This window comes from Pristiophorus japonicus, chromosome 16 (genome assembly GCF_044704955.1).
Source record: "Pristiophorus japonicus isolate sPriJap1 chromosome 16, sPriJap1.hap1, whole genome shotgun sequence".
NCBI classification, from domain to species: Eukaryota; Metazoa; Chordata; class Chondrichthyes; family Pristiophoridae; genus Pristiophorus; species Pristiophorus japonicus.
Genome location: NC_091992.1, coordinates 63,664,144 through 63,680,342, shown reverse-complemented (window position 1 = coordinate 63,680,342; position 16,199 = coordinate 63,664,144). Strand labels below are relative to the sequence as shown.

The 16,199-nt window shown below is 46.4% G+C and overlaps 1 protein-coding gene across 1 annotated transcript; it reads left to right on the top strand.

The window, feature by feature from the left end:
• Positions 1–2,691: 2,691 nt before the first annotated feature.
• On the top strand, positions 2,692–15,945 carry c1qbp (complement component 1, q subcomponent binding protein). The gene is made up of 6 exons (XM_070858138.1): positions 2,692–2,973; positions 3,237–3,387; positions 4,444–4,531; positions 12,892–12,987; positions 14,690–14,812; positions 15,454–15,945. Exons 1-6 carry the CDS (start codon positions 2,748–2,750, stop codon positions 15,598–15,600), a joined length of 831 nt encoding a protein of 276 aa, XP_070714239.1. The 5' UTR covers positions 2,692–2,747; the 3' UTR covers positions 15,601–15,945.
• The last annotated feature ends 254 nt before the right edge of the window (positions 15,946–16,199 follow it).

Here is a 16,199-nt window from a genome sequence, read left to right as displayed (position 1 = left end):
GTCAGGGACACCTGATTTCCCACATAGTACAGGAGGAACATAACACGTGTCCGAGCTCTCCTGCCATGACTTAACCCTTAGATACACTTAAATTGGCAACAACAATGTTAAAAGTTACTCACTGATATAGAAGAGAAAAAAGAAAAACTACTCACCAATCACCAATCACTTACCCCCTCGGCATCTTCCTCTCGTTCCTGTTTATTTAGCTCGTTAATTGTTCATGCATGGTCTTCCAATGCGGATATACCCTCTAGCAGTATTTTGGATGTTTTAGATCCTAACTCTGAAAATTCTATCCCTATCCCAGCCTGTTTCCTCATTAATACCTCCATCGTTCCCCTCAAACTATCTTCTCCTGCTTGGATCGCCTGTATATCTAGTGCATCTACTAGAGAGATCCCTGTACTTACTCCAGTTAGCACGTCATTCCCTATAGATCTCCTCTGTCTTCCTCCTTTGTGTCTCAGCTGCTTGGGACTAGACTGCAAGGTTCAGTGCTGGAACCCCAGCTATTTACAATAAACATTAATGATTTAGACGAAGGACTTGAATGTAATATCTCCAAGTTTGCAGATAACACTAAGCTGGGTGGCAGTGTGAGCTGTGAGGAGGATGCTAAGAGGCTGCAGAGTGACTTGGACAGGTTAGGTGAGTGGGCAAATGCATGGCAGATCCATTTGTGGCAAAAACAGGAAGGCAGAATATTATCTGAATTTTTTTTCTTTCAGCCTTGCTTGTGGCTTTTAAACTTTACTTAATTAGGTCTCCTTTGATTAATTAGGCTCCCTCTACTTAATTTTTTTCCAAAACAGTACCCCTATTCTAGTATTGCTAATATCTAGTATCTATCTTTGATACACTAGAGGGTTGAAAGACCAAATCTATTTGGGGATCTACAGTAAATACCCAGCAAAGAAGGAAATAGAGGAGTAAATCCCTCTGCTCTGATCCACTCCTCAATCACCCACAATACCCCCTCCCCTCTCCATGGCACCTTCCTGTGTAAGCGCAGGAGATGCAACACCTGCCCTTTTATCTCCTCCATTCCCACTGTCCAGGGCCCCAAACACTCCTTCCAGGTGAAACAGCAATTTAATTGTACTTCCTTCAATTTAGTATACTGTATTCTTTGCTCATGATGTGGTCTCCTCTACATTGGAGAGATCAAATGTAGATTGGGTGACTGTTTTGTGGAACACCTCTGTTCAGTCCCCGGGCTTCCAGTCACCTGTCAATTTAATTCTCCGCTCCACTCCCAATCTGTCCTCAGCCTCTTGCACTGTTCCAACGAAGTGCAACATAAGCTCGAGGAACAGCACCTCATCTTTTGTTTAGGCACTTTATAGCCTCTGGACTCAAAAATTTCAGACCATAATCTCTGCCCCTATTTTTTCAAATGGCAGCTGTTGAGGATTCTGATATTGCCATTTACACGTCCACTAGACCATTCTTTTGTTTCTTTACTTGTCGCATTACCATCTCCTTTTGCTTTGTACTATCAGACCTTTTATCATTTAAGAACATAAGAGCATCAGAATTAGGATCAGGAGTAGACCTTCGAGCCTGCTCCACCATTCAGTAAGATCATGGCTGATCTTCGACCTCAACTCCAATTTCCTGCCTGATCCCCATATCCCTTGATTCCCCTAGAGGCCAAAAATCTATCAATGTCAGTCTTCAACATACTCAACGATTCAGCATCCAAGGCCCTTTGAGATAGAGGATTCCAAAGTTTCACTGCCCTCCGAGTGAAGAAATTATTCATCATCTCAGTCTTAAATGGCCGGCTCCAGGTGTGGGCTCACCAAATCTCTGTACAATTGTAGCAAGACTTCCTTACTCTTGTACTCCAAACCCCTTGCAATAAAGGCCGACTGTCTTCCAAATTCAAAAGCAAAATACTGCGGATGCTGGAATCTGAAATAAAAACAGAAAATTCTGGAAAAACTCAGCATTTGCAGAGAGAAAAAGAGTTAGCGTTTCTGGTCGACGACCCTTCATCTTCCTAATTGGTTGCTGTATCTGCATGCTATCTTTCTGTGTTTCCTGTAGGAGGACCCAAATCTCTCTGAACACCAACATTTAATAGTTTCTCACCATTTAAAATATTCTGTTTTTTTATTCTTTCTATCAAAGTGAATAACCTCACATTTCCCCACATGATACTCCACCCACTCACTCACTGAACCTATCCATATCCCTTTGCAGGCTCTGTCTCTCCTGCCTTGCTCTTTCCCACTCTCTCTCCCCTCTCCCCTGCACTGGGTCTCCAACCTTTCCAGTTCTGACCAAGGGTCACCGACCCGAAACGTTAACTCTGTTTCTCTCCACAGATGCTGCCTGACCCGCGGAGAGTTGCAACATTAGGCGCTGATGGATCGCAGTGAGATGGCGAGCCCCGATTGGTCCCTTTAGCCTGGCCTCTGATTGGTGCTTTCAGCCCGGCCCCGGATTGGTACCTTCAGCCCGGCCCCGGATTGGTGCCTTCAGCCTGGCCTCTGATTGATGCCTTCAGCCCGGCCCCCGATTGGTGCCTTCATCGCGGCCCTTGATTGGTGCTTTCAACGCAGCCCCGGATTGGTGCCTTCAGCCCGTCCGCTGATTGGTGCCTCAGTCACCCAGCTGATTGGCTGGCCAGGCGCCGGTGCCCTGTGCTGCTGCCGATTGGCGAAGGCTTTGGGCCGGGGGTTCCGGTTCCGGTTTCGGTTCGCGCTCTCCACGTTGTGTTCAGAGGTCGGGCCGCCATGCTCAGAGTGCTGCCCCGACTCCTGTGCTCAGCCGGCCGCCTCGGCTCCCGGGCTGCCCCGCTGCCTCTCCTGCAGCCGGCCGGCGCCAGCGGCAGCTCCGGGATCCGCGGCCTGGCCCGCTCCATGTGGCTTCTCTGCAGCTCCGGCCCAGGGCGAGGGCCGCTCGGCTCTAGCCGGCCCCTCAACGGCCTGTCGTGCGGCTGCGGGGCGCTTCACACCGAGGGTAAGCCGAGGCCGGCCGCAAAACTCCCCACACACACCCTCTCGTTCCCTCCCCCTCCCCCCACTCTCTCTCCCCCCCCACCCCCTTAACCTAATTATTCTGGCTGACCAGGCTGTGGATCAAATCTGCGGCCGGCTTTGTTTGTGACGGAGTACTGTGCTGTGCATTTAACAGTGAAGTCAGCAGGGGCTCTGTGTTTACACTTGTGGAACATGGTCATGGCACAGTGTTTAGTTTTAACCAGTTCTTCATTCACTCTGCAGGTGATAAAGCATTTGCAGAATTTCTCACAGATGAAATCAAAGAAGAGAAGAAAATCCAGAAAAGTTCGATGCTGCCAAAGATGTCGGGAGGTTGGGAGATTGGGCTGAATGGGACTGAAGCTAAACTTGTACGAAAAGTTGGTGGTGAAAAGTAAGTTAAGTGTCTCTGTTTCCCAGTGCTGCTATTCAGTGTTGATTCCCCTGGGTCTGTTCCATTCCTCTTCCTCCCAAGCGCCTTGGGAAGGTGTGTGGTTTAGTAATCGCTCCGAGAATATTGCCTGTATGAACTAATGTAGGTTTGAAGTCTTTTATTGTGGCACTTCTGGATTGTGCGACACCGTTTACTGCTAATTCAGTCACTAATTTCAAATTATTTGATTCAAAAACACAAAAGGAGTCGACTACTTAGATAGATACAGCATCGTGTTTCACAGCCAATGGAAATCTTTATAAATATTGCAGTCCCTTTGTGCACAGTAAGGTCTTCAGGCAGCAGTGAGAGAGACATCCAGCTCGCCTGTTTTAGTGATGTTGATTAAGAGACATTTTGGACAGGGCAAAGAGAACTTCCCTGCTCCTCTTCGAATAGTGCCGTGGGATCTTTTACATCCACCTGAACATGTTTAACGTCCCGTCCAAAAGACAGCATCTCCGACAGTGCAGCACCCCCTCCGTATGCACTGAGATGTTGGCCTAGGTTTTGTGTACAGATCCCTGGAGTAAGACTTATAATCCATGACCACCTGATTCAGAGACGCGAGTGCATCCCACTGAGCCAACTACTTAATCCTGCATTGCGTTACCTCCGTGCTAAAAGAATTGACTATAGAACAAATATGTACTTAACTGTAAATTGAAAAGAAATCCCATTTTAATTTTGGAAAAGTTTTGAAATATATTCTGTAAAACTTTCAGTATCAAACTTAGATTACAATGCTGAACATTGGAAATGATCAGAACGTTATATTTGCAGTCAGTCTACACAGTGCCAGTATTCTGATTTTATTCCATGCTGCTTTGGAGTAGCGCTTCATCCTGCTCTTGAATGTGAGTGATGTACTCCCAGCCCTAGTTTTTAAATGAACTTATCACTCAAGGCAGTCTGTGATCGGAGTGTCCTCTTTGTCACGTTCCTGCTCTGTGAGGTTCAGTGTTCCTCGTTGTTTGTTCATGATGGTGATGACCATTCACATCTTCCTGTTTGTAGGGTCACAGTCTCCTTTAATATCAACAACAGTATTCCGCCAACAATGGAGGAAGAACCGCAGGAAGGACAGAAGGGTGCAGAGAATGAGGTGAGATGGATTGACCTCACATGGCACTACAAGTACGTCACATTGGTATAGTCAGCGGGCAGTTGAGCGAAAGCACTTGCTGCGTTTTGTTCGTCCTCAGTGAGGGAGGGGTGATCGTTGAATGCGACTGTGGATAGGGAGCCAGGGCTGGACAGAATGCAGCAGGATATTTTAAACACCTGTTTTACAACCACTTTCCCTACAAGGCTGAGGTTGGTAATTTTTTAATGGTGAAAGTCTTGGTAACTGGCTGGGTGTGGAGTTTGAAGCTGAGCTGAAGTAGCACACTGAGATTGTGCACCATTAAGTTGCACATGAGCAGACCTTAAAGGGAATAGATTCAGGGAATGGGTGTGGAGTTTAGTGTGGAGCGGGTTGCAATTATGATGGAACTCCAACCTCCCATTCCTCCGGAGTCCTTGAGCATGTTGTCACCTCCCAAATCCGTGATCCCTCCAATTAGGTTTCCGCCAGCTCTACCTCACCATCTCTCAATGCCTCCACAGTCTCTAAATTGTCAGACTGCTTGTCTGACATCCGGTTCTGGATGAGCAGAAATATCCTCCAACTAAATATTGGGAAGACTTGTAGCCATTCTCAAGTCACTGCGACAAATTCCATCCCTCTCTTGGCAACTACGTGAGGCTGAACCAGACTGTTCGTAACTTTGGTGTCATATTTGATCTTAAGATGAGCTTTCGACCACACATCCATACCATCACGAAGGCTGCCAATTTCCACCTCTAACATCGCCTGACTCCGCCCCTCCCTCAGCTCATCTGCTGCTGAAATCCTTGTCCGCGTCTTTATTGCCTCTAGACTTGACTATTTCAATGCGCTCCTGTCTGGCCTCCCATCTGCCACCCTGCATAAACTTACGCTCATCCTCCTGTATCCTAGCTCACACCAAATTCCGTTCACCCATCATCCCTGTGCTTGCTGCCTATAATTGGCTCCAGTTAAGTGATGCCTCGATTCAAAAATTCTCATCCTTATTTTCAAGTCCCTCCATGGCCTCACCCTATCTGCATTCCTCCAATTTTGGCCTCTTGGGCATCCACGATTTTAATCATTCCACTATTGTCGACCGTGCCTTCAGCAGCCTAGGCTTGAAGCTCTGGAATTCCATCCCTAGCCTTTCCCTCTCACTTCCTCTCCTCCTGTTAAGATGCTGCTTAAAACCAAGCGTCTGGAAACCTATCCATCCTAATAACTCCTTGTGACTTTTATAATCACTCCTGTGAAGTGCCTTGGGATGTAAAGGTGCTATATAAATGCATGTTGGAATCAATCATGCCAGCCAGTATTGAACCGCAGAAAGTTATGGCTCAACCGTGATTTTAAATGGTGGACAACACAGTAATAGTCGTGGAACAGTAGCTCTGTCTATTAGCCAGAGGTGCCGCCACCCCCCCTCCCTGCTAACTGGACAATATGTAGGTGAGGTGAGGTGAGGAGGTACACGGAGAAAACATTGCAGGAAATGTGCTGATAGGGCAGGTATGAATGGAGCCAGGTGAGGACTGTGATGTGTACAGCATTGTTCTCTGCTCAGAGTGGGGTGTGTGCGCATGGTCTCTAAACCCTTGCTTCTGTCCTGCTTGTCTTTGGCTGCTGGGTGTAGGAAATCTGCACTTGCAACATTCTGCCAACTAGTCTGGCATGTTTACGTAGCGGACAAACGGAACCACAGAGAGAGGTTTCCACACATAGAAACCTGTGAAAGGTGCAACACAGAAACAGACCACTCAACCCAACTAGTCCGTGTCAGCGTTTTATCCCCCACACGAGTAATTAGTTCTAATCACATTTACTCAACCTGTACCCATTCATCTCTTCCTTCATCCACATTTCCAATCTAATCTCGGAATGTAACTTAGTTCTGCATCAACCAGCATTAATTGTATTTTGCTATTCATTCACGGGATATCGGTGTCACTGGCAAGGCCGGCATTTATTGTCCTAATGGCCTCTTGAGAAGGCGGTGGTGAGCTGTCTCCTTGAACCGCTGCAGTCCGTGTGGTGAAGGTGCTCCCACGATGCTGTTAGGGAGGGTTCCGGGATTGTGATCCAGCGACTATGAAGCAACGGCGATATATTTCCAAGTCGGGATGGGGTGTGACTTGGAGGCAAACTTGCAGGTGATGGTGATCCCATGCACCTGCTGCGCTTGCCCTTCTAGGTGGTAGAGGTTGTGGGTTTGGGAGGTGCTGCTGAAGAAGCCTTGGCGAGTTGCTGCAGTGCATCTTGTAGCTGGTACACACTGCAGCCATGGTGCGCCGGTGGTGGAGGGAGTGAATGTTGATGGTGGAGGATGAGGTGCCAATCAAGCGGGCTGCTTTGTCCTGGATGGTGTCGAGCTTCTTGAGTGTTGTTGGAACTCATTCAGGCAAGTGAAGAGTATTCCATCACACTCCTGACTTGTGCCGTGTAGATGATGGAAAGGCTTTGGGGAGTCAGGAGGTGAGACACTCGCCACAGAACACCCAGCCTCTGATCTCTTGTTGCCACAGTATTTGTGGCTGGTCCAGTTAAGTTTCTGGTCAATGGTGACCCCCAGGATGTTGATGGTGGGGGGATTCGGCAATGGTAATGCCGTTGAATGTCATGGGGAGGTGGTTAGACTCTCACTTGTTGGAGATGGTCATTGTCTGGCTGTTGTGTGGTGGCACGAATGTTACTTGCCACTTATCAGCCCAAGCCTGAATGTTGTCCAGGTCTTCTTGCATGCGGGCATGGACTGCTCCATTATCTGAGGAGTTGCAAATGGAACTGAACACTGTGCAGTCATCAGCGAACATCCCCACTTCTGACCTTATGATAGAGGGAAGGTCATTGATGAAGCAGCTGAAGATGGTTGGGCCTAGGACACTGCCCTGAGGAACACACTCCTGGGGTTGAGATGATTAGCCTCCAACCATCTTCCTTTGTGCTGGGTATGACCCCAGCCATTGGCATTTTCCTCTGATTCCCATTGACTTCAATTTTACTGGGGCTTCTTGATGCAACACTCAGTCAAGGGCAGTCACTCTCACCTCTCCTCTGGAATTCAGCTCTTTTGTCCATGTTTGGACCAAGGCTGTAATGAGGTCTGGAGCCGAGTGGTCCTGGCGAGACCCAAACTGGGCATCGGTGAGCAGGTTATTGGTGAGTAAGTGCCGCTTGATAGCACTGTCGACGACACCTTCTATCACTTTGCTGATTGAGAGTAGACTGATGGGGTAGTAATTGGTTGGATTGGTTTTGTCCTGCTTTTCGCCTTACCTGTGCAATTTTCCACTTTGTTGGATAGCTGCCAGTGTTGTAGCAGTACTGGAACAGTTTGACTTGTTCTGGAGCACGTGTCTTGAGCACTACCGTGGAGTGAATTGAATTGGCTGAAGACTGACTTCTGTGATGGGAACCTCTGGAGGAGGCCAGGGTGAGTCATCCACTAGGCACTTCTGTCTGAAGATAGTTGCAAACACTTCAGCCTTGTCTTTTGCACTCGCGTACTGGGCTCTGCCATCGAGTTCATGGAGCCACCTCCTCTCGTTAGTTGTTTAATTGTCCACCACCATTCACAACTGGATGTGGCAGGACTACAGAGCTTTTATCTGATGCGTTTGTTGTGGGATCGCTTAGCTCTGTCTACAACATGCTGCATCTGCTCTTTAGCATGCACATAGTCCTGTGTTGCAGCTTCTCCAGGTTGGAACCTCATTTTTTAGGTCTGTCTGGTGCTGCTCCTGGCATGCTCTTCTGCACTCCTCATTGAACCAGGGTTGGTCATCTGGCTTGATGGTAATGGTAGAGTGAGGGATATGCCGGGCCATGAGGTTACAGATTGTGGTGGACTAAAATTCTGCTGCTATTGGCCCACAGCGCCTCACGGATGCCTAGTTTTGAGTGCTCGATCTGTTGTGAATCTATCCCATTTTGCACAGTGGTACTGCCACACAACACGATGGAGAGTATCCTCAGTGTGAAGGTGGGAGTTGGTCTCCACAATGACTGTGTAATGGTCACTGCTACCAATGCTGCCAGACAGATGCATGTATGACAGGTAGATTGGTGAGCACGAGGTCATGCAGGCCCATTCTGGCAGCAGTATCCTCGGTCAGTAGTGGTGCTACCGAGCCACTCTTGGTGATGGACATTGAAGTCCCCCACCCAAAGTACATTCTGTGCCCTTGCTACCCTCAGTGCTTCTTCCAAGTGGTGTTCAACATGGAGGAGTATTGATTCATCAGCTATGGGGGGGGGGCGGTAATCAGCAGGAGGTTTCTGTGCCTATGCTTGACCTGATGCCATGAGTCAGGCCCCTCATACCCAGAGATGGTGATGGAGGAGTCTGGGTCATTGGCTGAAAGGTATGATTCTGTGAGTGTGACTGTCAGGCTGTTGCTTGACTAGTCTGTCCGACAGATCGCCTATTTTTGGCACCAGTCCCGAGAGGGGGATAGAGAAAACGGAACTACCGGCTGGTTGGAATCCATTATTAAGAAAGTGGTAATGGGGCACTTAGAAAATTATAATATGATTCGGCAGAGTCAACATGGTTTTATGTTTAACAAATGTATTACATTTTTGAGGATGTAACTAGCAGGATAGATAAATGGGAACCAGTGGATGGTAGTATATTTGGATTTCTAAAAGGCATTCAATGAGGACCACATGTTTCGCATATTAAGGGCACAGGGTTGGGGGCATGGATTGAGGAAAAGATAACGGACAGAGAACATAATAGGGATACATGGATCATTTTCAGCTTGGCGTGCTGTATTTGCAATCTATGTCAATGACCTAGATGAAGGGACCGAGTGTAATGTGTCCACGTTTGCTGACGATACAAAGTTAGATGGGACAGTAATCTCAGAGGAGATTGCAAAGGGCCTGTAAAGAAATATAGACAAGGTGGCGGATGAAGTATAACTTTGGTAGGAAGAATAGAAAAACAGAATATTTTTAAATGGTGAGAAACTATTAAATGTTGGTGTTCAGAGAGATTTAGGTCCTCCTACAGGAAACAAAATTAGCATGCAGGTACAGCAAGCAATTAGGAAGGCAAATGGCCTGTTGGCCTTTATTGCACAAGGGATGGAGTACAAGAGTAAGGAAGTCTTCATTGTACAGGGCTTTGGGACCACATCTGGAGTCGTTGAGTATATTCAAGGCGGAGATAGGGATATCAGGATCAAGGGATGTGGAGTGCTCCAGCTCCTGCGACTGCGCCTGCCAGTGACCTGTTGGTTGTGTAGGTTATAGATTGGGTCAGCTCTGCGTCTAACCTCTCCTCTTGTCATTTCCATACTGAAACATTTCAGTGATGAGTTCAGTGGCAGATGTAAGTTGAAGTGATGGATTGTCTCTGGGGTAGGCCAAGGTGGACCATACCAATGAAAACCTTGTGACGAGTTGGTCACGTGAGTCTGTTCCACGTTTAAACCTGGTCAATCCACTTTGTCTCTGGCACTGATGCTTTTCTCTGCCCTTTTTGATGTTTCTATTCACTTGATTTCTCAACTAATCTTTCTGCTTCTTTCCTTGAGTATCATCCTTCCATCTTCAGAACTCTTTCTCTATCTTCCCTTTTCATTTCTTTCTACTCTACCTCTATCAACATCCCTCTCTCTTCCCTTCTCTCTCCCCCCCCCCCCCCAGCACAATCCAGTGCCTGGGAATGAGCTAGTTCTAATTCTCTCTGCAGTTGACACATGTTTCATTGAATCATAGAAATTTACAGCACGGAAGGAGGCCATTTCAGCCCATCGTGTCCGCGCCAGCCAACCAAGAGCTATCCAGCCTTATCACACTTTCCAGCTCTCGGTCTGTAGCCCTGTAGGTTACGGCACTTTAAATGCAATCCAAGTACTTTTAAATGTGGTGAGGCTTTCTGCCTCTGCTACCCTTTCAGGCAGTGAGTTCCAGACCCCCACAACCCTCTGGGTGAAGAAATGTCACCTCAAATCTCCTTTATACCTCCCCCCAATTACTTTAAATCTATGCCCCCTGCCAAGAGAAACTGGTCCGTCCTGCCCACTCTATCCAGGCCCCTCAATTTTATACACCTCAATTACCTCCGCCTGCTCTGTTCCAAAGAAAACAGACCCAGCATCTCCAATTTTTCATCCTAGCCAAAATTCTTCAGTCCAGGCAATATTTTTGTCAATCTCCTCTGCACTTTTTCCAGTGCAATCGCAATCTTTACTGTAATGTGACCAGAACTGCATGCAGTACTCTGGCTGCAGCCTAACCAGTGTTTTATACAATTCAAGACTAACCTTCTTGTATTCCATGCCTCAACTAATAAAGCCAAGTATTCCACATGCCGCCTTAACCATCTTAACTACCTGACCTGCGACCTTCAGGGATCTGTGGACCTGCACTCCAAGGTCCCTTTGTTCCTCTGCACTTTTCAGTGTCCTACCATTTAATGTGTATTCCCTTGCCTTGTTAGCCCTCCCCAAATGCATTACCTCGCACTTCTCCAGATTGAATCCCATTTGCCACTGTTCTGCCCACCTGACCAGTACCTTGATATCTTCCTGCAGTCTGCAGCTTCTTCATTATCAGCCACACAGTTTGAGATTCAGTATTGGATATGAACTTGAAGTTGTCGATTTGAACAACTGATGTTTCCCAGATCATTCTGACGGTTCATACTGAATAACGCTTAACTTTAGGGTGCAACAGTATGGATAAATATTCTGGAAATAACTCTGGAATAGGCTGATATCCTGAGCTGTCTTACTTGTGCCATTTCTGACTCACTAACTCCTAGTTCTGTTTGCATTGAAATAATGTGCGGAATGTAATATTTCACATGGATTGGTGTTGCAGTAAAGAGATTGTCCAATTTAATGAGACATGGGTAATTTTGAGAAGCCAAGCTGAAATATCAAGACCCATAAAGTTGAAAGCAGTAAAAGATGAGGTAAATCAGAAAGTAGTTATTGACTGAATGTATGCTCATGTATTACAAACCTGAAGGTTGTAGGAGGAACTAAAGGAACTCTTGGCAAAGAGTGAGTTAGAGTAGGAGATTGCACAATGAATCTTGATTTCAAACAATTGAATCATGACGCAATTTAAGGAGAAACTTCTTCACCCAGAGAGTGGTGAACCTGTGGAATTCTCTACCACAGAAAGTTGTTGAGGTCAATTCACTAAATATATTCAAAAAGGAGTTAGTTGTAGTCCTTACTACTAGGGGGATCAAGGGCTATGGCGAGAAAGCAGGAATGGGGTACTGAAGTTGCATGTTCAGCCATGAACTCATTGAATGGCAGTGCAGGCTCGAAGGGCCAAATGGCCTACTCCTGAACCTATTTTCTATGTTTCTAGAAGCGTGTAGGACAGCAACGCAGAAGGCAAATACTGCGGAAGCTGGAATCTGAAATAAAAACATAGTGCTGGAAATCTCAGCGGGCCAGGCAGCGTCTGTGGAGCGAGAAGCAGAGTTAACGTTTCGGATTGGTGACCCTTTGTCAGAACGGGTATATAGGACAGCCTATTTGGAGCTTTGAGGAATCAAAAGGGAAAGTGTTATTAATACCTCTGAAATGTCGAGAAAGACTGATGGTTCTGATGGAGAGAGGTTGGAGGCTAGAGGTGGAGTGGCTGCCTATGAATGGAGCTTTTTCTTGTATCGTCTCGAGGAATGTGAGGGTTGCTGGAAGACCCGATCCAGATATGGGTGCTGTATTCAAGGTTTGGACATACTTGGGACTTTTTATGGTTATTGAGCTGTATTTGGGCCGTGTAGAGATTCGCGTTCAGTTGGTGCAAAAGTGGAAACCACACTTGGAAGGCAACCTTAGCAATGGGGTCAGTGTGGACGTTCCAATGTCATAGGAAGTAGGCCGAGATTGTCAATGGGTGAAGGATAATTGATGGAGCCATGAAAGCTAAGTGCCAGTACTTGATTCCACTTGAGACATGAGGAAATTGTATCTTGGAAGGATTGAAAGTAACGAGATGTTCAGTGCCCAGTGTAAAGAGCAAGATGTAGCAAGACTGAACTGCATGGAAGCTCAGTATGGGAAGCAGTGGGGGAAGTTGATTAACGTAAAGTGGAATCAGCAGTAAAAGAATGGGTTGTCTGGGGAGTGTGGTTGGAAGGAGGAATATAGCTGGAGAGGACAGAGGCCTGAGGTAATGGAGCAGAGTCTGAGGATCATCTGTCAATTAGTACCCATTTTATTTTTTGAACCAAACTCCACCAGCCTTGGGAAACTAGATTGGGGGGGGTGGGGGGGAGGCTGTTGCTAACTTGTTTAATGTGCACAATGCCAGGCTTGCAACAGAATAAAAAGTTGCATCTAAAATGTCATGGACCAATTGTCTTGTATCTAACAGATAATTGCATTTCTTTGCAGCCTGAAATAATCTCAACCCCAAACTTTGTTGTGGAAGTGACCAAGCTGTCGAATAACCAGAGCCTGGTGTTTGACTGCCACTATCCCGAGGATGAGGTGGGTGTTTGTACCAAATGTGACTGGCTTGGCTGGACAAGCTGGTTGTAGATTTTCATTTTGTTCTACACACAATCGAGACTGAGTTACTGTGTGGTACTCCAAAAACTAGATAACAAGAGGTTTTGTTCAATGCTTGGCTCGGTATGATCTAGTACTAAATGAGCAAATGTTTTAAGAAACATTTTCATTGACATAGAACAGCTGTGCTTTCAGCCGCCTCGGCCCAATGTGTGCGGGTGATATCACCATGACGCAGTATGTAAGGGGAGGGTGGCCAAGGAGAAATCCTTGTGGAACTCCAGACATGATGGTGTGTGAACAAAGCTGTTCCTGGAGGTGTGCTGGCTATGTTCTATGGGTAGGAATGGTTAGTCTCCCGGAGGTGTGGGAGACTGGCATTATCATAGACTGAAATAGGAGGAGGTCATTCGGCTCATTGTGCCTGCACTGGCTCTTTGAAGGAGCTATCCAATTAGTCCCACTCACTGGCTCTGTCCCCATTGCCCTGTAAACTTTCCCTTCAACTATTTATCCACTTTGCTTTGAAAGTTCATATTGAGCCTGCTTCCTCCACCCTCTCAGGCAGCGTGTTCGAGGTCACAGCATGATCAGTGAGGGCAAGCACTGGGGAGAGGATGAGGAGGTGTGCTCATAGGGTGTTACTCACTTACGGCAGTTTTGGTGCTAGAGGAGTGGAAGAGGTGGGCTTATAATTGGTGGGGGAGGGGCTTACATTATGTTCAAGGATCTCACGGAAGGGTAGGTTTTCTCTGAGGGTGGGGTGGTTCCTGAAGCGGGACTATTTGCAATGCCAGCTAGCGTGGGGGCCAGGAAGAGGAGTTGATCAGGGGATTGTCGGAGCAGGAGGTGGATGTCACGGACAAGGTGATCTTGGAGAGCGCATCAGTTCAGGGCAAGAGTGGGTAGAAGCTCAGGTTGGTTGGGGTGAGAGGTAATAGTAGAGGCAGCTACATGGATGGTCTGTATCTTGTTGAAGAAATCTGTGCTTTCATCGCAATTGGTGTTTGAGGAGAAAGGAGAGGGTTGGGAGGTTTAAGGAGATGGGTGGCTAAGACTGAGATGGGGGATCTGTTGGAAGAATTCAGAGGAGTTGAGACTTTTGGTGACGAGGACTTATGTATTGCCCATTCCTAGTTGTCTGAAGGTAGGCCGCCTTGAACCGCTGCAGACCTTATAAAGATCTTTTTGGGTTGGGAGTTGCAGAATATTGAACCAGCAACAGAAGGAACGGTGATCTCGATTCAAGTTAAGATGGTGTGTGACTCAGAAGAACCTGCCGTTGATGCTGTTCCCATGATGTTGCTGCCACCTTGATACTAAATTTAGCCAACTTTTACCACTGGGATCTATTTAAAACCTGTCATTTGAATATAAACCCTTAATCATCATCATAGGCAGTCCCTCAAAATTGAGGAAGACTTGTTTCCACTCCAAAATGAGTTCTCAGGTGACTGAACAGTCCAATACAGGAATTACAGTCTCTGTCATAGGTGGGACAGATAGTGGTTGAAGGAAAGGGTGGGGAGTCTGGTTTGCCACATGCTCCTTCCACTGCCTGCGCTTGTTTTCTGCATGCTCTCAAACCCTTAATACAGCCACTCTAGGTACATTGTTTGAAATGTTAATTGCTAATTATTAATGCATTATCCATTTTTATGTCTAAAATGACCGGTTACAGACTGGGCATGGCGATGAGGATGAGAGTGACATTTTTGCCATCAGAGAAGTCAGCTTTCAGCCCACGGCAGAGGACGACTGGAAAGACACGAGTTATACCCTCAACACAGACTCCCTGGATTGGGTGAGTGGGTAGAAAAACAACCTGTTAATATCAAGCCATGTTCTCGGTTTCCTATACCATGACATTTCCTCTCCTGCACCTGGTTATTATGTTTACTGCTCTACTTGAATTTTTAAAGTATTTTCTTGCTGGTTTTACCACCTATCTTCACCCCGCTTCACTGGGGTATGGTTCCACAGAGGTTGTGCGCACTCTGGTGCTGGCTATTCATGGCAGTGAGTGTTGGCACATTATTTAACTACAGCTGAACCTGGTCCTGTCTTCACTTGCCATTCCTGTGGGCGTGCACACCCATCCTGGGGAGGGGAAACGTGCATTGACTTGATATTAAATGGTTTTGACCATTTTCTGTGCCGTGCCTTGTTCCTGCCGACTGATATACAGGAGTGGAGAGAAACCGGTGCTGTAGATTTGTCAATGATTTTCCTAAGCTGTAAGCTAGCAATGATTCTGAGCCAGCTTGATGCTTTACTTTCATTGTATTCTTCCAATTGCTTTGGTTAAAAAATGTTAGCACGGACTAAGCACAGATTCTGTCAAAAGTAACTTTGCTGCTTGCAATGGGTGGTTTTGTTGCAGCCAGATTGACTGCATGACTCAGTGACACAGACCCTAACTCCCTTCTTACCCCCCCCCCGCAGGCCCTATATGACCATCTGATGGACTTCCTCACTGACCGTGGGGTTGATAACACTTTTGCTGACGAACTGATTGAGCTGAGCACCGCCTTAGAACACCAGGAGTACATAAAGTTCCTTGAAAATTTGAGTGGTTTTATCAAATGCTAATAACTGGAGTATACAATTATCAATGTCTCCCAGCCTTTTAACAAAGATTGGTTCGGTAATGTTTAAGAGAAATGTCAATGGACCCAGGCTTTAAATTATTTTACAATAGATTTTGTACAAAGGTATTCTCTGGTACTGAACTGCTGTGTAATTAGCATCTTTCTTTATTATGTACAAAGTAGTTTGGGATGCTGAAATATCCTGGCTGAAGTCTCTGAATTGTACGCTAATTATGGAAGTGTTACCCAAAGTATGTGGACACATTGACCAGATTATTTTCTCTTTAATGTCACTAATCTACGATGCTCCCAAAAAATGAAGTCTTGAATAAACACGTTGTCAGAAGTGTGTTCTCCTGATCTCTTGGGTTGTTGTTGAGTTGGTTGGGGGAGGGGTGGGTGGGTGGCAGGGAAAACTCGGGTTCGACTGTATATGGGACTAGACACATTTCATAGATTCAACATTTATGGTGAGCCACAATATTGTTTTACAAATCGTAATACGATAGCAACAAGCTTTCAGGCCGAGAAATGCCGACTGTGCTAAAATATATCATTACTTTACAAGTGCTCATTTACATGTTGAGTTGGGACATCTGT